This window comes from Aotus nancymaae, unplaced genomic scaffold (genome assembly GCF_030222135.1).
Source record: "Aotus nancymaae isolate 86718 unplaced genomic scaffold, 86718_ANA_hifiasm-v0.15.2.pri h1tg000106l, whole genome shotgun sequence".
Classification (NCBI taxonomy): Eukaryota; Metazoa; Chordata; class Mammalia; order Primates; family Aotidae; genus Aotus; species Aotus nancymaae.
In genome coordinates, this window is record NW_026988521.1 from 1177939 (window position 1) to 1198828 (window position 20890).

The following is a 20890-nucleotide window of genomic DNA, read 5'->3' on the forward strand; positions in this document are numbered from 1 at the left end:
CCTCATCCCTCGCTGTCCGAGCTCTAGGGGCTAGGCCCTCGGAGGGGACCCCGGGGGGTTTTGGGGAGGACGAGTCGGGCTGGGGCTGGGGCTGGAGCCCTGGGGGACACGGGCGGGGCGGAGCTGGCACTCAGGTCCCAGGCGACCGGGGCGCCTCCAGCCCACCTCCTCCTCCCCGCGCGCCCGCCCGCTCTCGGTGACTCCGCAACCTGTCGCTCAGGTTCCTCCTCTCCCGGCCCCGCCCCAGCCCGGCCCCGCCGAGCGTCCCACCCGCCTGCGGGAGACCGGGCGCCGCGGCCGAGGTGCGGACAGACGGACGCCCGGGCGAGAGCCGAGGGGACAGGCCGGAGCGGGTGAGCGCCGCGGACGCGGGGGAGCACGCCCGGACCTCAGTTTACCCGGGGGCTATGGGACTTGGGGCTTCTGGGTCAGGACACCCAGAAGGCCGGGCGCGGCGTCGAGGGCCTGGGGCACTAGGAGGCCGGCCGGCCCGGGGCGGGGGGCGGGGGGCTGGGGGCCTGGCCGGGCCCTGCCTCCCCTGGACTCGGGGCTCCGGCGGGTCCTGCTGCAGCCCGGCCTGCCCCGTCGGTCCTGGGCGGCGGCCGGTGAGTCGGGGCATTTTTGAGCCAGCAACGGGTGACTCACCCGCCGTCCTGCCCCCTCCCAGCTCTGGGGCTTGGTGGGGGCAATCCTGCCTCCGGAGGGTGCAGGTGGCAGCCAGGCTTCTCCCCCTTCTGGGCGGCGGGGCCCTCCGGGAGCCTGACCGTAGAGGTGAGCCCCAAAAGCCCGTTCCCGCTGGGCCGAAGCCAGGACGCGCTTCCCGGGTGTCGCAGCCCAGAAGGAAGCCAGAGGCCAGGGACGCACCAGCTGGGTCCGTCTCCAGGTCAGGGTCGGGGTGGGAGTTTCGGGGAGGGGGGAGCCTGGGACGGGGGCTGCAGGGGCCCTGCCGGGTGAGGCAGGAGGGGGTGCTGTCAGGAGCCTGTGGGCCTGCAATCTTCCGCCATCCCAGGTTCCCGGTTCCTGGGCCCAGCTGCCTGGCGTCGCCCCTTGGTGTGGGGTCTCCCTGGTGGCAGGGGAGGGGGAGGCAGGGCCAGGCATACTTGGACCTTCGTCCCCCACCCACTCCGTGCCCACCCCCCCCACCCCCGTCGGCTGTACTGGGAGGCAGGCCCAGCTGGCGGCGGCCCCTCCCCTCCCTGCTCCTCCTGGGTCCCACCCTGTGCCCAGCCTCTCCGGGGCCTGCTTAGGACCCAGGCCTTGGCACAGCGCTCCCACTGGGCCTTCTCCACCTGCCTCCGTCTCCCTCTCCACCCTCAGCTTCCCAGCTTACCCCTTCCTCCCTCGAACCACAGCTTCCAAACCAGGTCATGGCCCTGGCATAAGGGGCACCCCATTCCAGGGTCCCACCCCATGCCCCTGAAGGCAGCCTGGAGCCCCTGTGACTCAACTGATCCCTCTCCAAGGTCACTCAGCATGTGGAGCTGGAATTTGAACTTGGAGCCCGTCCCTCCACCCCCCTGTCCTTGCCAGGGCCTCCTCACCTCCACTGCCCTACTGACCGGGCACCCTGCTCTGCCCCGCTTCACAGCAGGAAAATGACCGCAGTAAAACCAAAGTGCAGCCTGGGCCTCCAGGGCTCCACCCCCACCCCCACTGAGCGGGGGCGGGGCTCCCACAGGCCCCAGGTGCCTCCGACCCAGACACCACTCCTGGGCCCACCGTGCTGCTGCCTGGCCCTCAGGTCCTCCACACCCCGCAGGCAGCCGCTGGCCAGCAGGTTCCCAGCCTGGCCTTCCCCGGGGGGACGCGTGTCACGGCCCTGCCTTCGTGTTTGTTGCCCACGGGCCCTAGTCTGCGACGGTGTGTGGGTGTCCTGCCCAGCGTGTGCCTGGGCACACGTGCCTGGCACCCTTGGTGGAGCCCAGCAGGAATCCCATTAAGCAAACACTCAGGCCCGCCGCTGAGCCCGTGAACATTCCGGACATTCTCCATGCATAGGTGGACGGAGGAAGCGGCCAAGCCCTCTTGGCGAGCCCAGCCCCTAGTGGCCCCCCAGACCTCGCAGGAGCCCGCCCTCTAGGCCAGACCTGGTCAAACCAGAAAGTACTGGGTGCTCAGGCCACTCCCATGACCCTCCATACCAGCAACGCTGGCCGGGGGCCCCCACCCTGGCAGACCCAAACTCTGAAGCCACAGGGCGAGGCCCCGCCGGCCCTGGCAGGAGGCGGATGGCGTGGACCCTTGGGGAGCTGGCCGAAGAGCCAGAAGACAGCCAGGTCGACGCAGGTCGCAGTCCCCTTGAGACAAGTCAGGCTGGTTCAGGGCCATCGGCTGTGCCGATCCCCCAGGGAAGTCCCCAGGTCCAGCCCAAATCAGACCCACCTGCCTGCTCTGGCAGCTGGGCTTTAGTTTCTCCAAAATGCATCAGGGGAGAGGTCAGGGCTGGGAGCCCAGAGGCAGCTCTAGGGATTCTGCCCCTGGGGAGGCCAGAGGCGCCAGCTGCCCACCCCATGGCCACCCTACCTCGTTGGAGGGGCAGGGAATGCTGTGTGGTGGGGCAGCTGGACGGGGCTCCCAGTCTCAGCCGCACCCACGCCATCCCTCCAGTCCCTTCCCTGGGCTGGCCGCGTGACCACCTTCCTGCCCTCGGGGTGAGGAGACACCGCACCCCCAGGACCCCAGGCTTCCCTGTCCGCACGGCCTCTTCCCTGCCATGCCTCCCAGGCCCAGGAAGGAGCCAAGGGCCGGCCTCTTTGCTGGGGCCTGGACAGAGGTGGCATGCATGGGTGGCAAGTCCACATGCGTGGCCAGGGGCCCCTTGGGGTGCAGGCCTGGGCGGGGCAGGAGTGGCAGCCAGAGCCGGCTCCCTCTGGACTTCATGCCCACCCCCTGGCTCCAGCCTCACCTCTCCGGCCACCCTGCAGCTCCCACCTGCCCTCCCCCACCTACCCACCGCACCCCTCCCCTACCCACCCCACTCCCCCGCCACACCCCTGCTGCCCCCCAGCACCAGAGCCTTGAACTCGATGCTCCCCTGCTCAGAAGGCGCTTTCCCCCAGGGCCCTTGTCAGAGCCTCCCAAGTAGGCTCTGGGGGTCCCTGTGGAGAGTCCAAGGTCTGGGGCACTATGAGGCTTAACAAGGCCAACTGGGACTTGGGGAGGGGCTGTGCCCCCGCAGGAACCCCTGCCCAACCCAGGCCAGTCGGGGCTCTGGCCCAGGGAGGGCGCAGTATATGGAAGACACCAGCCAGGCCAGGAGGAAGAGTCAACAGAGCCCCCCTGTCCACCCAGGTGTGGGCCAGGCACCGGCCTCAGACTCGGGCCACGCTAAGGGCTGCCCTTCCCCCGCTGGCCGCCTTCCAGGACACCATGAGCCAGTCCGGGTCCGTGAGCTGCTGCCCGGGTGCCACCAAGTGAGCCCCCCGCCCATCCCGAATACCCCCCCGGCAGTCCCCAGGGAGGGGTGCAGTTGGGCCCTTCCCTCACCAGTCCCTCCCCTGCAGCGGCAGCCTGGGCCGGTCTGACGGTATGGCCAAGATGAGCCCCAAGGACCTGTTTGGTGAGTGAGGGCTGAGCAGGGACTGGGTGTCACGGGGGGGAAATGGGCACTGCCTCCAGCCTGCCCCACGGCTGTGCCTGGCCCAGCACAGGGGATCCCTGGGGGCCCAGGGCGGCCTCTGGACCCTAATCAACCTTCGGAAAACACCAGGCCACTGGATCCCCTCCCCCACCCCGTAAGGGGAGAGGCCTTTACTAATAATTCAGGGAGCATCAATATTGATTCCCCTGCACTCCTCGCTGCAACCTGATCGTAGTGGGGTTCAGGCAGGATGAGCCGCCAGGTGTCTGCCCCAGGAGGGGGGCCTGGTGAGCCCCACATCCCCCCCTCCAATCCGCCCTTCCCCAGGCCTGACCCCACCCTCTCCCTAGCTAGACGCACCCCTCTATTTGTGTCTTGGGACACGCGACCCAGTCTGGAAAGCGAGAAGACCTGGGAGGGCAGGGGGTGAAGCTGGCAGCTCTCAGGGTGGGAAGAAGCCTGGCCAGGGCCCCTCCTGTCCCCTCACCCTCCAGGACAAGAACCCCCCAGGGAACAGGCTCCAGGTCCCCACTCTGAGCAAGCCCGTGAGCCACATCCTTCTCCAAGGGGGCTTCCCCGGAGGGAGGGAGGGGTCTTCCTGCAGGTCCTGCTTTCACACTGACATCCTCCCACGGAGCAGCCCCCTCAGCCTGACTCTGCCTTCCCTCGTGGCCCCGCCTGGGGGTCCGGTCCCAGCTGGATGGGAGGCTGTGGGTCCCACCTGTGGGGTGAGTGACTGGCGTCTCCCCTTTCAGAGCAGAGGAAGAAGTATTCCAACTCCAACCTCATCATGCACGAGACATCCCAGTACCACGTCCAGGTGAGGCCCCGCCCCCACAGGGCACCCCCAGGACCTCGCTGTCCTCATGCTCCAGGTTCTGACACCCACAGGGGCTGGAGGAGGCCAGAGCCAGAGGACACAGGGACCCCGTCCTGGGGGGTGAGGTAGCCCAGGGTGTGCAGAGGGAACACTGTGGGTTTTGGGCAGCCCTGGGTGGGAAGAGCCAGTGGAGGAAATTATCATCTTGGCCCCCAAACAAGGAACTGGATGGGGAGGGGGCAGGCTGAGCAAAGACGCCCTTGATGGAGGCTGCAGGGAGGGCCGGCGGGTTCTCAGGGCTCAGACAGGGCTGCCTACAAGCGCAGGATCAGCCGCCAACCCCGACGGCTTTTCAGTTCTTCAGGATCAGTTTCAGTCACACACAGAACTCAGGAAATGTGTTCTTTTGGGGGGTTGTTTTCTTTTCTTTCTTTCTATTTTGTTTGTTTGTTTTGAGACAGGGTCTTGCTCTGTCACCCAGGTGCCCAGGCTGGCGTGCAGGGGCGAGATCCTGGCTCACTACAGCCTCCTCCCCCCGGGCTCCAGTGATCCCCTCGACTCAGCCTCCCCGTGGGCCTACAGGCAGGCACCACCATGTCTGTCTAATTATTTTATTTTTTGTAGAGATGGGAGTCTCTTTGCTGCCCAGGCTGCTCTCGAACTCCTGGGCTCAAGCGATCCTCCCACTCCTAGCCAGACCTGGTAGCCTGAGCTTGTAGTCCAGCTACTGGGAGGCTGAGGCAGGAGGATCACTTGAGCCCAAGACTTCAACCTAGAATTCCACCACGATCCTCCAGCAGCCTGGGCAACAAAGTCTTAGGCCAGGCACGGTGGCTCACGCCTGTAATCCCAGCACTTTGGGAGGCTGAGATGGGTGATCACCTGAGGTCAGGAGTTTGAGACCAGCCTGGCCAACATGGCAAAACCTCGTCTCTACTGAAAATACCAAATCATCATGGCATATGCCTGTTATCCCAGCCACTCGAGAGGCTGAGGCAGGAGAATGGCTTGAACCCAGGAGGCAGAAGTTGCAGTGAGCCAAGATCGTGCCACTGCACTCCCGCCTGGGCAACAGAGCCAGAGTCCATCTCAAAAAAAGAAAAGAAAAGGGGCTGAGTGCAGGGCTTACACCCAGCACTTTGGGAGGCCGAGGCAGGTGGATCAGCTGGGGTCAGGAGTTTGAGACCAGTCTGACCAACATGGTGAAATCCTGTCTCCACTAAAAATACAAAAATTAGCCAGCTGTGGTGGTGCACGCCTGTAGTCCCAGCTACTCGGGAGGCTGAGGCAGGAGAATCACTAGAACCGGGGAGTCGGAGGTTGTAGTGAGCCAAGATCGCACCATAGCACTCCAGCCTGGGGACAGGGCAAGACTCCGTCTCAAAAAAAAAAAAAAACAAAAAAGGCCCCCCTGCGCCTGGGTGCTCCCTGGGCTCCTGGCTGTGGTCCAAGCCCACAGGACCAGGAAAGGGAGAGAGGATGGGGGAGGCAGGAGCTGGGACCTCCCGCGGGGCCAGGCCTCTCTGCTGCAAGCAGGCCTGGCTGTGGCCCCAGTGTTCCCTGGTTCCCCTTGCTGTCCTCCACACCTGCAGAGGTGAGGCAGGTCACTGTTCTTTGAGCCTCAGTTTCCTCATCTGTACAAAGGGTCCAAAGAGCTGTCACGAGTCCCTGAGCTTTTGAATCAGACTGTTTTGGGTGAAGGCACGGAGCGGGGGCCGGGTCTTCCTGGGCAGCTCTGCCGCCTTTCTCAGGGACTTTGCCCTCCTGGGGAGGAGCCTGGAACCTCCCAACCTGGCTCCTGGACTTTGGCCCCTGCAAGCCTGGCCCAGCCCCCCGCCAGCGGGAGCCTTTCCTGCCTGTGTGAGGGCAACAGAGTGAGGAGTGGGTGGTGGGTGGGGTTTTCCTGTCCCTCCGCATGAGGATACTGGGGCCCAGAGAGAGGATGAGAGCGTGGTGGGAAGTCTCTCCAGCCAGGTGGGGGCAGATCAGAGCTGCCCTGACAGTGGGCTGGGGGAGGGCACCTGAGCCTGGGTCCGTGGTTTGCAGGCATGTGTGTGGGGTGGGGTTCTGTTACCACCAGTCAGCCCATCGGCCCCACCGCTCCAGACCTGTGGCTCCTCCACCTCAGTGGCCCCAGCCCAACCTCTGGAAACACTATCTGTCCTTCATCACCACAGTTGTGTGTGTGTGTGTGTGTGTGTTTGACACAGAGTCTCGCTCTGTCACCCAGGCTGGAGTGCAGTGGTGTGACCTCGGCTCACCGAAACCTCCGAACTGTTCAAGCAGTTCTCCTGCCTCAGCCTCCCGAGTGTCTGGGATTACAGGCACGAGCCACTGTGCCCGGCGAGTTTTTGTATCTTAGTAGAGATGGGGTTTCACCATGTTGCCAAGGATGGTCTCGAACTCCTGACCTCAAGTGATCTGCCGGCCCCGGCCTCCCAAACTGCTGGGATGACAGGCATTCATCACCGTGCCCGGCCTCCGTCACTGTCTTTTGAAAATCGGAAATTAATTTTGATGAAGTCCATTCGTATGTGTTTTTCTTTTACGGTTTAGGGTTACTGACCTCCTAAGAAGTCGTTCCACCGGGCGTGGTGTCAGGTGCCTGTAGTCCCCGCTACTCGGGACGCTGAGGCTGGAGGATCCCTGGAGCCCAGGAGTTCTGGGCTGTAGTGCGCTATGCCGATCAGGTGTCCACACTAAGTTTGGCATCAGTATGGTGACCTCCTGGGAGCGGGGACCACCAGGTCGCCTAAGGAGGGGTGAACCGGCCCAGGTCGGAAACGGAGCAGGTCAGAACTCCCGTGCTCATCAGCAGTGGGATCGCGCCTGTGAATAGCCACTGCACTCCAGCCTGGGCAACATGGCAAGACCCCATCTCTTTTTTTTTTTTTTTTTTTTTTTTTTTGAGACGGAGTTTCGCTCTCGTTACCCAGGCTGGAGCGCAATGGCGCGATCTCGGCTCACCGCAATCTCCGCCTCCTGGGTTCAGGCAATTCTCCTGCCTCAGCCTCCTGAGTAGCTGGGATTACAGGCACGCGCCACCATGCCCAGCTAATTTTTTTGTATTAGTAGAGACGGGGTTTCACCATGTTGACCAAGATGGTCTCGATCTCTTGACCTCGTGATCCACCCGCCTCGGCCTCCCAAAGTGCTGGGATTACAGGCTTGAGCCACCGCGCCCGGCCCCCATCTCTTAAAAAAAAAAAAATCGTTCCTTGACCAAATTTGTGGCGATTTCTTCTGTGTTTTCTTGTATTTTTTGCAGATTAGGAATTCAGTGTGGAAGGTCCGGTGTCTTCTCTCGGATGCTTCACAGCATAGGCCTCTGCGTTAGGGCCAGGATCCATGTTAAATTCTTAATGATTTTTGAGACAGAGTTTCGACGTAGTGAGCCACACTGACTGTTTGGAATGTTGAACCACCTCACCCCCATTTGTTCCGTGTGCTGTACTTGTCGTGTGCTGAGGAGCTAATCTGGTGATATTGTTGGGGAAGTTTTGCTTTGGTGGCCGTTAGTGGCATTGGTCTGTAATTTTCTTATGATGCCTGTGGCAGGTTTCGTGGCAGGGTTATGTTGGTTTTACAAAATGGGCAGGGAAGTATTCCCTCCGCTTCTGTTTTCAGGAAGAGTTTGTGAAAGCTTGTTACTGTTTCTGCCTTAGGTAGCTGTTAGGATTTGCCGGTGACACGCTGGGAGTGCAGGATTTTCTTACTGGAAAGGTTTTAGTTGTTAATTCCCTCCCATGCCTGTAAGATCTGTAATGATGTCCCCTCTTTCATTCTGGTTTTTTTTTTTTTTTTTTTTTTTTTTGAGACGCAGTTTCGCTCTTGTTACCCAGGCTGGAGTGCAATGGCGCGATCTCGGCTCACCGCAACCTCCGCCTCCTGGGTTCAGGCAATTCTCCTGCCTCAGCCTCCTGAGTAGCTGGGATTACAGGCACGCACCACCGTGCCCAGCTAATTTTTTGTATTAGTAGAGACGGGGTTTCACCATGTTGACCAGGATGGTCTCGATCTCTTGACCTCGTGATCCACCCGCCTCGGCCTCCCAAAGTGCTGGGATTACAGGCTTGAGCCACCGCGCCCGGCCTCATTCTGGTTTTTGAGAATCGTGTTTTCTGTAGTATTTACCAGCTTGGTGGTTTTTTTTTTTTTTTTTTTTGGTCTTTTTCTTTTTTGTGGAGAACGGGGTCTGGCTATATCGCCCAGGCAGGCCTCAAACTGCTGGGTTCAAGCTATCTTCCTGCCTCTGCCTCCCTGAGAGCTGGGATTACAGGCATGAGCCACAGTGCCCGGCCGGTTTTATTAACTGTCTTATAACTAACTTTGGGCTCTGCTGATGTGCCCCCGCCGTCGGTCTGCGTGCCGGTGCGTGGACCTCCGTTCCTACCTGCCACACTTACTTTGGGTTTTATTTGATTCACTTTTCTACCTGCTTAACGTGAAAGCTTAGATGATTTAGCTTTTTTTTTTTTTTAAAACAGAGTCTTGCTCTGTCGCCCAGGCTGGAGTGCAGTGGCACAATCTCGGCTCACTGCAGCCGTTGTCCCAGGCGTGGAGTCATTCTCCTACCTCAGCCTCCCGAGTAGCTGGGACTACAGGCAAGAGCCACCATGCCTGGCTAATTTTTTTTTTTTTTAAGACGGGGTTTCACCATATCGGTCAGGCTGGTCTCGAACTCCTGACCTCAGGTGATCTGCCCACCTCAGCCTCCCAAAATGCTGGGATTACAGGCGTGAGCCACCGCACCCGGCCCAGGCCTGGCTAATTTTACATTTTTAGTAGAGATGGGTTTTCTCCACGTTGGTCAGGCTGGTCTCGATCTCCCAACCTCAGGTGATCAGCCTGCCTCGGCCTCCCAAAGTGCTGGAATTACAGGTATGAGCCACCACAGCCGGCCAAGAACTATCATTTTAATGCATGTATTGATCTTTTTCTATAGTAAGAAAATTGGTATCTACTACCTGTGTTTTTCCCATTTTTACATTTTGTTGTGTGGGTTGATTTCTCCCTTTGCATATGGTACTTTTTTTTCTGGGCAGAAACTTTTTAAAAATTAAGTCGGCTGGGCACAGTGGCTCATGCCTGTAATCCCAGCACTTTGGGAAGCCAAGGCGGGCAGATCAACTGAAGTCAGGAGTCCAAGAACAGCCTGGCCAGCATGGTGAAACCCATCTCTACTAAAGATACAAAAATTAGCTGGGCGTGGTGGCAGACACCTGTAATCCCAGCTACTCGGGAGGCTGAGGCAGGAGAATGGCTTCACCCTGGGAGGCAGAGGTTGCAGTGAGCCGAGATCGTGCCACTGCACCCCAGCCTGTCAACAAGAGCAAGACACTGTCTCAAAAAAAAAAAATTAGGTCAAATTTATTAGTCTTTTCTTTCGAGCAACTGTATTTTCCTTCCCACTTAGGAAAGCACCCTGTTAAGAGGCCCTTTCTGAGGCGATCAGAAATCATCCAGTTTTTTCTTTTTTTTTTTTGAGACAGTCTTCCTCTGTCACCCGGCTGGAGCGAGATCTCGGCTCACTGCAACCCCCATCTCCCAAGCAACCCTCCCACCTCAGCCTCCTGAGTAGCTGGGACTACAGGTGCACTCCACCACGCCTGGATAATTATTTCAGTTTTTGCAGAGACAAGGTCTCACCATGTCGCCCAGGCTGGTCTCAAACTCTTGCTCAAGGAATTCACCCACCTCAGCCTCCCAAAGTGCTGGGAGTACACCAGGGTGAGCTGCTGTGCCCAGCCAACATCTGTTTTTTTTTGTTGTTGTTTTTTTTTGAGACGAAGTCTTGCTTTGTTGCCCAGGCTGGAGTGCAATGGTATGATCTCGGCTCACTGCGACCTCTGCCTCCCGGGTCCAAGCGATTCTCCTGCCTCAGCCTCCTGAGTAGCTGGGACCACAGGCGTGTGCCACCACACCTGGTGAATTTTTTGTATTTTAGTAGAGGCGAGGTTTCACTGTGTTAGCCAGGCTGGTCTCGAACTCCTGACCTCATGATCCACCAGCCTCGGCCTCCCAAACTGCTGGGATTACAGGCATGAGCCACCGTGCCCAGCCCATCATCTGGTATTTTCTTCACAAGCTTTTTTTTTGAGACATAGTCTCTCGCTCTGTCACCCAGGCTGGAGTGCAGTGCTGCGATATAGTCTCACCGAAACCTCCAAACTGTTCAAGCAATTCTCTTGCCTCAGCCTCCCGAGTAGTTGGGATTACAGGCACCTGCCACCATGACTGGTTAGTTTTTGCATTTTTAGTAGAGACAGGGTTTCACCATGTTGGCCAGGCTAGGATCGAACTCCTGACCTCAGGTGATCCACCCACCTGGGCCTCCCAAAGGCTAGGATGACAGGCATGAGCCACGGCACCCTGCCACGTGAGCTTTTGTTTTGCGTTTTACGGTTGTCTTTGACTGTCCCGCAGTTCACGTCAGTGTTTATCCAGCTGTGCCAGCATCGTGCACCGAATGGTCAATCCTTCGTGGGAGGGTTTTACTCGGCAAACGTGGAGCTTGGCTGCAGGAGGGGCCTGAGCCAGGCCTGGAAAGAGGAGAGGTGGAGGGCGCAGGGTGGGGCTGGGCTGGCCGCAGACCCTCAGGGATGGATGTATCTGGCACGCACTTGTGGGGGTCAGCTGTGCACCAGGCTCTGCCCTGGACCTGGGACACAGCTCAGCAAGTGGCCGCCGGAACCCTGCCCTGGAGTGGCGAGCACGCCGGCCTCACAGCAGGCCAAGTGCAGCGCGACGCTGGGTTCAATTCAGGGAAACAGGGCAGGGTCAGGGATGGGGTGACGGCGACATTGTGGCCAGGTGGCCAGGGAAGGGGCGTCTGAGGAGGGAGAGTGCTGGGGAGGCTGGGTGAGGTCAGGTGTGGTGGGCGCGGAGAGGTGGCCAGGTGAGGGCAGGTGTGGTGGGTGGGCACTGAGCCCGCGCGGGGAGGTGGCCGGGTGAGGTCAGCAGCAAGGGGCCGGGCAGCAGTAGGAATTCTTTTGAGGGGATTGTCTGGACACAAGTGTGCTCTCTACAGATTTCATGGCTGAATAGAGGCTCCCCCCACCAAAAGTGGGGCTGGGTCCCCCTCCTACTGCCCAACCCAGGGTTGGCTGTGGCCCCTGGGGGCTGGACTTTCAGCACAAGGAGGGCTCTGCCCCAAAGTGACCACCTGCCCACCCCCAGCACCTGGCCACATTCATCATGGACAAGAGCGAAGCCATCACATCTGTGGACGACGCCATCCGGAAGCTGGTGCAGCTGAGCTCCAAGGAGAAGATCTGGACCCAGGAGATGCTACTGCGGGTGGACGGCGAGTCCCTGCGGCTGCTGGACATCGAGTCTCAGGTGGGGCCCAGCCCACAGGGCAGGGAGCCTGGTGGGTGGAGGCAGCGGGGGTGGAGGCAGCGGGGGTGGAGGCACAGTGGGTAGAGGCAGTGGCTGCCACCTGCTGCTGCCCAGAGGTGTGTCTGGGCCTCTCTGCAGGGGCAGCCATTTCCCATCATCTGGTCCCTGGAAGTGGCTGGGACCAGGGTGGGCAGGGAGGGCCGCATGGAGCTGAGAGCACAGGGGAGCTCGGAAGCCTGGGTCTGCCGTGCACGCACCCACGGGGCGTGTCCAGGGCCTCGCCCTCGCTTTGGCTGGCTGTGTCCGAGGGCCTGTGCTCCAGGCACCTCCACGACTCCAGGCACTCCCTGCTGGTGTCTCGCGGGTGCCCGGGCCCTGGGTGAGTACCACGCTTGCGGCGTGTCCCGCAGGAGGAGCTGGAGCACTTCCCGCTGCCCACGGTACAGCACAGCCAGACGGTGCTAAACCAGCTGCGGTACCCGTCTGTGCTGCTGCTGGTGTGCCAGGACTCGGAGCAGAGCAAGCCGGACATCCACTTCTTCCACTGCGACGAGGTGGAGGTGAGGCGGCACCGCGGGAGGCGGTCTCCACAGCGCCGTGCCCTCCCTCACCCCCTCCCCCCCGCCGCCTGACACCCGCTTTCCCAGGCAGAGCTGGTGCACGAGGACATCGAGAGCGCACTGGCCGACTGCCGGCTGGGCAAGAAGATGCGGCCGCAGACGCTGAAGTAGGCTGCGGGCGGAGCGGGGTCGAGGGGGCAGGTGGGGAAGGGGCCAGGCAGGGAGGGAGGGCCAGGTGTGGCCCTGGCGGGGCTGAGCAGCGCCCCCTCGCCCCCCAGGGGACACCAGGAGAAGATCCGGCAGCGGCAGTCCATCCTGCCCCCTCCCCAGGGCCCGGCGCCCATCCCCTTCCAGCACCGTGGCGGGGACTCCCCACAGGCCAAGAACCGCGTGGGCCCGCAGGTGCCACTCAGCGAGCCAGGTAGGTGGGGACGCTGGTGGGAGCTCCAGGGGGCTGTCTGTGGGGCTCGGTCAGCAGCCCCGTGTCCCCTGGCAGGCTTCCGCCATCAGGATTCGCAGGAGGAAGAGCCGAGGGCCGTGCTGGCTCAGAAGATAGAGAAGGAGACGGTGGGTGCCCGGGCCGGGCAGGTGCCCCCCAACTTCCCTCCCTGAGGCATCCCTGGCGCCCCACTTCCCTCCCCGCCGCATCCCCGGCAGTGGACGCTGGTCCTTGCTGCCCCGCCCCAGCTGTGGCCCCGGCTCGTCCCGTCACCTGTGGGGCTGTCCCTGCCGCAGGACGGGCCGGTGGGAGTGTCAGAGGCTGACCCCTGACCCCTCTGACCCCAGCAAATCCTCAACTGCGCCCTGGATGACATCGAGTGGTTTGTGGCCCGGCTGCAGAAGGCGGCTGAGGCTTTCAAGCAGCTGAACCAGCGGAAGAAGGGGAAGAAGAAGGGCAAGAAGGGACCGGCAGGTGCGGGGGACGGGGACGGGGACGGGGACGTACGGGGGACGCTAAGGGAGCTGGGGGAAGCTCCGGCCCGCACAGTGGGCTTCCTGGGACCGAAGGCGCGGGGGTGGGGAGACCGGGGCGGCTCGGCTCACACGGAGCCTCCCATGCCAGAGGGTGTCCTCACGCTGCGGGCGCGGCCCCCCTCTGAGGGCGAGTTTGTCGACTGCTTCCAGAAAACCAAGCTGGCCATCAACCTGCTGGTGAGTCCGGTGGTCACAGCCCTGCCCGCCACCCGTGCTGAGGGAGGGTGGAGGTCTGACCCCGCCCTGCTCACTCCTCCCTGCCCACAGGCAAAGCTGCAGAAGCACATTCAGAACCCCAGCGCCTCCGAGCTCGTGCATTTCCTCTTCGGGCCTCTGGACCTGGTGCCTGGGGCTGGGGCGGCGGGGCGGGGTGGGTTCTCGGGAGGTGGGGGGTGGGGGCGGAGCGTTGTCGGGGCAGAGGCCTCTGGAGTGTCTCCCGGGCTCGGGGTCGGGGTAGCAGGTGCCTGCCTTGGGCAGCCGGGCTCACGCTGTGTGGCCACAGTACCTGGGGTCCAAAGTCCCTTCCTGAGGACCAGCTTGTGGAGCTGCGGGTGGCTGGGCGGGGGTCTGTGGGCTACAGGAGGCTGGGCGGGGGTCTGTGGTCTCCAGGGGTCTGTGAGCTGTGGGAGGTCTGTGGGCTGTGGGGGTCTGTGGGCTGTGGGGGTCTGAGGGCTGCGGGGGGGTCTGCGGGCTGTGGGGGGTCTGTGGGCTGTGGGGGGTCTGTGGGCTGTGGGGTTCTGTGAGCTGTGGGAGGTCTGTGGGCTGTGGGGGGTCTGTGGGCTGTGGGAGGTCTGTGGGCTGTGGGGGTCTGTGAGCTGTGGGAGGTCTGTGGGCTGTGGGGGGGTCTGTGGGCTGTGGGAGGTCTGTGGGCTGTGGGGGTCTGTGGGCTGTGGGAGTCTGTGAGCTGTGGGGGGTCTGTGGGCTGTGGGGGTCTGTGAGCTGTGGGAGGTCTGTGGGCTGTGGGGGGGTCTGTGGGCTGTGGGAGGTCTGTGGGCTGTGGGGGGTCTGTGGGCTGTGGGGGGGTCTGTGGGCTGTGGGGGTCTGTGAGCTGTGGGAGGTCTGTGGGCTGTGGGGGGTCTGTGGGCTGCGGGGGGTCTGCGGGCTGTGGGGGGTCTGCGGGCTGTGGGGGGTCTGTGGGCTGTGGGGGTCTGCGGACTGCGGGGGGGTCTGTGGTCTCCGGGGGTCTGTGGGCTGTGGGGGTCTGTGGTCTCCGGGGGTCTGCGGGCTGCGGGGGGGGTGTGCGGGCTGTGGGGGTCTGTGGGCTGCGGGGGGGTCTGTGGGCTGCGGGGGGGTCTGCGGGCTGTGGGGGGTCTGTGGGCTGTGGGGGTCTGCGGGGGGGTCTGTGGGCTGTGGGGTTCTGTGGGCTGTAGGGGGGTCTGCGGGCTGTGGGGGGTCTGTGGGCTGCAGCGGGGGTCTGCGGGCTGTGGGGGGTCTGTGGTCTCCGGGGGTCTGCGGGCTGCAGGGGGGGTCTGCAGGCTGTGGGGGGTCTGCAGGCTGTGGGGGGGTCTGCGGGCTGTGGGGGGTCTGCGGGCTGTGGGGGGTCTGCGGGTTGCGGGGGTGTGTGCGGGCTGCGGGGGGGGTCTGCGGGCTGTGGGGGGGTCTGCAGGCTGTGGGGGGGGGTCTGCGGGCTGCTGTCCCCTCTGATTCAGACCCTTTTGCCGCCCCAGATCGTCAACACCTGTGGCGGCCCTGACATCGCACGCTCCGTCTCCTGCCCACTGCTGTCCCGAGATGCCGTGGGCTTCCTGCGTGGCCACCTGGTCCCCAAGGAGATGTCGCTGTGGGAGTCGCTGGGAGAGACCTGGACACGGCCCCGGTACGGCCACGCGGAGCCGAGCCGGGGCTGCCCTGGGGGCCGGCGTGGGGGTCCTGGGTGGGCCAGTTCTGGGGGGCGGGGCTGATCTCGGGACCTCTCACCCCAGCTCCGAGTGGCCACGGGAGCCGCAGGTGCCCCTGTATGTGCCCAAGTTCCACAGCGGCTGGGAGACACCCGTGGATGTGCTGCAGGAGGCTCCCTGGGAGGTGGAGGGGCTGGCGCCTGCGCCTGTCGAGGAGGTGAGAGCACCAGCAGCCCCATCCCCCCCAGCCCAACACCCACCCCTCACCAGAGTTCCCCCCACAGCCCGACACCCACTCTCACCAGAGCTCCCCTCAAGCCTGAAACCCACCGCTCACCAGAGCTCCACCCCAGCCCGACACCCACTCTCACCAGAGTTCCCCCCACAGCCCCGACACCCACTCTCACCAGAGCTTCACCCCCGGCCCCAACACCTACCCCTCACCAGAGCTCCCCTCCCCAGCCTGGACACCCAGCCTGCCCCTGCCCTCCTTACCCAGCCGCAGCCCCACGTCTAGCTCAGGCTGCCCACCTTCCCCACAGGTGAATCCAGTGAGCCGACAGTCCATACGAAACTCCCAGAAGCACAGTCTCGCTTCAGAGGCCACACCCCCGGGGGATGCACTGCCGCCACTCAGCTCCCCACAGGCTCACAGGTAAGCCCCCAAAGTGAGGAAGCATGGAAGTAAATCCCTTCAAAACCTACAGGCTCTAAAAACATACGGGTACACTGCCACCAGATGCTGGCAAGTGCATTGTTCAAGTGGGTCAAAATGCCACTTTTCCAGATTTGAAGCGGTTTTCATTCTAACTGTGTAATAATTAATTAAAGGAAACATTTCAAAAGTCACGTACAAACTCTCGACCCTAATATATCAGCTCTTTCGTGCATCCACATTTATGTTTAGAATCAAGGTTAGAAACTTACTAAACCCCTGAACTTGAGTGGTTTCACCAAACACTGTTGCCCTGTTGGGGCTGTTGGGACTGATCCAGGCCCAGCCTCTTGTAGAGCCACAAGAGGAGACCGAGGTCCTCGGCCAGTGACGCCTCTCCCCCTTCCCCGCCCCACCCCCGACTGCAGACAAAGGACGAGCCCAGGCACTAGGGGAGTCCCGTCCTTGCCTCCCCTCCTCCCTTCTGTTCTCATTCCAGGATTTGCTTTTGGGGGTAAGGGGGCTAGAAAGCCATCTTCTAAGCAAGCATGGCCTCCCCTTGCCCACACGTCAGCCTGGTTCCCCTGGCCCCGGGCCTAGGACCACACTTAGAAACATTTGTACCTGGCCGGGCGCAGTGGCTCACACCTGTCATCCCAGCACTTTGAGAGGCGGAGGTGGGTGGATCACAAGGTCAAGAGATTGAGACCATCCTGGCCAAGATGGTGAAACCCATCCCTACTAAAAATACAAAAATTAGCTGGGCATGGTGGCGCGTACCTGTAATCCCAGTTACTCTAGAGGCTGAGGCGGGAGTATTGCTTGAATCCAGGAGGCAGAGGTTGCAGTGAGCCGAGATCACGCTACTGCACTCCAGCCTGGAGACAGAGCAAGACTCCAGCTCAAAAACAAGAAAGAAAGGAAGGAAGGGAGGGAGGGAGGGAGGAAGGAGGGAGGGAGGGAGGGAGGGAGGAAGGAAGGAAGGAGGGAGGGAGGGAGGGAGGGAGGAAGGAAGGAGGGAGGGAGGGAGGAAGGAGGGAAGGAAGGAGGGAGGGAGAAAGGAAGGAAGGAGGGAGGGAGGAAGGAGGAAGGAAGAAGGAAGGAAGAAGGAAGGAAGGAGGAGGAAAGGAACGAACGAATGAACGAACATTTCCACCCTTTGACTTCTGCTCCTGGCCTGTCCCCCCCCAGCCCTGTCCTGATAGTCCGCAGCCCCCTCATTTCTCTGAGCACCTGGACATGGGAGCTGCCCTGATGACCAGGGCCACACTGACCAGGATGGACGGCCTGGCCTGGTGACAGCCACAGGCCTGTTCTGTGCCAGAGGCAGCCCCCATGGACCTTTGAGGGGCAGGTCCCACCCCACAGAGAGGAGCTTGAGACCAGTCCTCTGCTGAACTACGCGGGCTGTTTTCAGTACTCAGAGGTGCCATGGCTCCGAAGACATCCTGGAGCTCACTGGCCAGCTGGGGAAGCTGTGACCCTGGCATTTCCCAGGAACGCCCCTGGCTCTGGTTCCCCTGGGGTGCCGGCCTGGAGACCCCCAGGTGGCCTGGGATGGGCCAGCCTTGCTGTGCCACAGGTCCCTGCGCCACGCCCACCTCCTGCCTGCCCCTCCTCCGCGCAGGGCCCCAAAGCTCTGGGGCTGTCACAGTTTCCATTCTGGGCCGGCGCTGCAGCCTGTCTCCACAGTGCCCTCCAGAGCAGAAGAGGCAGCCAGCCGTGCCCTTGGGAAGCTGCTGCCCCCAGCCCCTGCCCGGGTCTCAGAGGAGACCCCCACCAGCCTTGGCCTCAGCCCTTCCTCTTCTTCACAGGGGCTACCAGCCAACACCAGCCATGGCCAAATACGTCAAGATCCTGTACGACTTCACAGCACGAAACGCCAACGAGCTGTCGGTGCTCAAGGATGAGGTCCTAGAGGTGAGGGGGCTGGACGAGGGGGTCTGAGGGGGAAACGGGGCAGGGCCTCAAGGGAGGGGCTACCAGGAGAGGTGGGGAGCCGTCTAGGGCCAGGCTGGGTGACGCCAGGACGGGGCACAGCTGCCGGCCCCTTTCTCCAGGGTCACCACCCCTGGGCTCTGATCAGGATCCAAAGCCTGCTGGAGGGGCCTCCCCATCTTGGGGCTCCCCAAAAGTGTGCAGGGACCCCTGTGTCAGGCTGGGGGGAGCGTCTGTACCACACGGACCCAGCGGGGGCCTGTCGTTCACACCCACCCCGGAGCCCCTGCGCACTGGCTGCCTCTGCCAGCTGGAATCCAGGCCACCCACTGGGGGACAGAAAGTGGGCCACATCCACAGCCCGGTGAGGCAGCTCACGCCCGTAACCGCAGCACTGTGGGAGGCCAAGCCCGAGGATCCCTTTAGCCCAGGAGTTCGAGACCAGCCTGGGCAACACCTCGAAACCCCATGTCTACACAAAATATAAAAAGTAGCTGGGTGTGGTGGTGTGCGCCTGTGGTCCCAGCTACTCGGGAGGCTGAGGTGGGAGGATCGCTTGGGCCCAGGAGATCGAGGCTGCCGTGAGCAGTGACCGCGCCACTGCACTCCAGCCCGGGCGGCAGAGTGGCACCCTGTCTCAAAAACGGGCTCCCAGACCTCTCGAGGCAGGGCGGAGGAGGAGCAGCCCCGCAAGGGATGGAGGGCTGGAAACGGCGGTGCGGAGGGACAGAGCAAAGCCGCGGTCCGGGAGACCCTGGGGCGCCCTCTGGCCTCTGCGGGTGTGGGAGCTGACGGCGCGCCCCGCAGGTGCTGGAGGACGGGAGGCAGTGGTGGAAGCTGCGCAGCCGCAGCGGCCAGGCGGGGTACGTGCCCTGCAACATCCTGGGCGAGGCGAGGCCGGAGGACGCCGGCGCCCCCTTCGAGCAGGTGAGCCCGCGGGCGCCCCAGGGCTCGCGGAGGGAGGGAATGGCTGGCGCGCAGGCGACACGGGGTCCCGGGCAGGTGCGGGGAGGCGGGCGGGGCGCGGAGCCTGATGCCCCCGCCCCGCCCGCAGACCGGCCAGAAGTACTGGGGCCCCGCCAGCCCGACCCGCAAACTGTTCCCAAGCTTCCCGGGGAACAAAGACGGTGAGAGCTGCGGCTTCGAGGCGGCGGTCCCGGGCCCAGGGCCCCCTGAGGGAGGCGGGCCAGCGGGGGGAGGGTGTCCCTGGGCGGGGCGGGGCAGGGGCAGGGGCGGGGGTGGGCGGGGTCCCTGGGCCGGGGCGTGGGAGGGGTGGGGCCGCGGTGGGGGCGGGGTCCCTGGGCGGGGGCGGGGCAGGCCCTGGGCGGGGGCGGGGGCTTGAGTCTCGCGCCCTCTCAGAGCTGATGCAGCACATGGACGAGGTCAACGACGAACTCATCCGGAAAATCAGCCACATTAAGGCGCAGCCGCAGCGGCACTTCCGTGTGGAGCGCAGCCAGCCCGTGAGCCAGCCGCTCACCTACGAGTCGGGCCCCGACGAGGTCCGCGCTTGGCTGGAAGCCAAGGCCTTCAGCGCGCGGTGAGCGGTGGTGCGGGTGGGGGCGCGGGCGGGGGCTGCGGGGCGGGGCTGGGGGCGTGGGGGCAGGGCTGGGGCGTGAGGCAGGGCGTGGGGCGGGGCTGGGGCGGGGTCTGCGGGGCGCGGCCGGGGCGGGGCGGGGCTGGGGGCGCGGCCGCAGGTGTGCGCAGGTGCGCAGCCGTCGGGGACGGGCTGAGGGGGATCCAGGCAGCCACGCCCACGGTGCGGCCCTGATGCCCTCCTGCCCGCCTGCCCTAGGATTGTGGAGAACCTGGGCATCCTGACCGGGCCGCAGCTCTTCTCCCTCAACAAGGAGGAGCTGAAGAAGGTGTGCGGGGAGGAGGGCACCCGCGTGTACAGCCAGCTCACGGTGCAGAAGGCCTTCCTGGAGGAGGTGAGCCCGCCTGCGCTGCGGCGCCCCCTCCCCTCCTGCCCCTGCACCCCCGCCGGCTCCTGGGGTCGCAGAGCAAGGAGGAGGCAGTCCCCGGACCTGTGGGGCCCTGGGCTGAGGCTGCCCCCGTTTTTCTTCCTAGAAGCAGCAAAGCGGGTCTGAGCTGGAAGAACTCATGAACAAGTTTCATTCCATGAATCAGAGGAGGGGGGAGGACAGCTAGACCCGGCTGCGGCGGGCGGGTCTGCCAGAGGGGAAGCCCACCCGCAGGGCATGGAGTACTATTTTTATATGTGTATGTATTTTGTACCAAGGACACGGAGGGGGTGTGGTGCTGGCCTGGGTCCCTGCCCCTGTCAGAAGGCACAAGGCCCATCCTTGGGCCCAGCAGTGCCCAAGGCCCGGCCCACACCAAGGCCAATCTCAGCCAAACCTGCCGCCTGGTGGTGCCAGCCCCTTGTCCACCTTCCCAAGACCACAGAACTCCCTGGGGTGGGGCCTCTGTCCCTGGCCTCCCAGTGCACCTGTGGGGGTCGAGGCCCCTCTGATGCTCCCCCATCTCCACCCCCTTCCACATCCACCACACCCCAGGGTGGGCTGGAGCTAGGTCTGGCAGGGCTGAGCCCGGCACACACACAGGGTTCTGCTCCCTGAGGGGGGCCTGAGAGGGGCTCCAGCAGGCTGTGCCTGCCTTAGGGAGTAGGTGGGGGAATGCCACATGTTTCACCTGCATGGGTGAGAATGCAGGGGATGCAGAGCTGGCCTCAGACACCCCCAGCGCTCACCCTCACAGGCCCAGGACTGGAACTTCCTCTGGAGAGGTTTCAGGCCAAGGATCCCTGCATGGTATTGGGGTGCTGGTGGGTCCTGGTGCCTGGACTTGAGTCTCACCCTAGAGCTAAGAGGTGGCCGAGGCACCAGGGCTAAGCGATTAAAGCAGTAAAGTCTCCAGGAGCCGTGTGTCTCATTCCCTGGGAGCGGGAGTGGGTCCTGGAGCCCCTGGAGATGGCACCTTTTCTAAGCACTGCCAGGCAGGGGCCGGCCATCAGCCAGGCTGTTCAACCCCTGAACCCAGAGGGGACCCTGCCGGTTCCTCCTCCTGTGGCCCTCCCAGTCCCGGCATCCAGAAGGCCCAAAGCCTGTCACCCAAGCCCAGCTTCTGCTGGGCACAACCCTAGTGGGAGTGGTGGGGATGGAGCCAGCTCCGCCAGACTGTGAGCAGGCCGAGGGAGGGGCATGAGTCAGAGGGTGAGGC

General features: G+C 63.2%; 1 protein-coding gene across 2 annotated transcripts; it reads left to right on the forward strand.

Annotated features, from left to right (window-relative positions):
- Positions 1 to 319: 319 nt before the first annotated feature.
- EPS8L2 (EPS8 signaling adaptor L2) lies at positions 320 to 20584 on the forward strand. Of its 2 annotated transcripts, none has more exons than XM_021676973.2 (20): positions 320 to 353; positions 3504 to 3559; positions 4336 to 4400; positions 11580 to 11741; positions 12152 to 12301; positions 12389 to 12468; positions 12580 to 12722; positions 12798 to 12868; positions 13088 to 13214; positions 13365 to 13453; positions 13544 to 13618; positions 14944 to 15092; positions 15199 to 15331; positions 15657 to 15769; positions 17584 to 17689; positions 18515 to 18634; positions 18762 to 18834; positions 19067 to 19247; positions 19503 to 19638; positions 19778 to 20584. In XM_021676973.2, the coding sequence occupies exons 2-20, from the start codon at positions 3529 to 3531 to the stop codon at positions 19856 to 19858; spliced, it is 2085 nt and encodes a 694-aa protein (XP_021532648.2). In that variant the 5' UTR covers positions 320 to 353; positions 3504 to 3528; the 3' UTR covers positions 19859 to 20584. The 2 variants fall into 2 exon arrangements, with proteins under 2 accessions (XP_021532648.2, XP_021532647.2); XM_021676972.2 differs by lacking the exon at positions 320 to 353 and adding an exon at positions 3309 to 3413.
- The last annotated feature ends 306 nt before the right edge of the window (positions 20585 to 20890 follow it).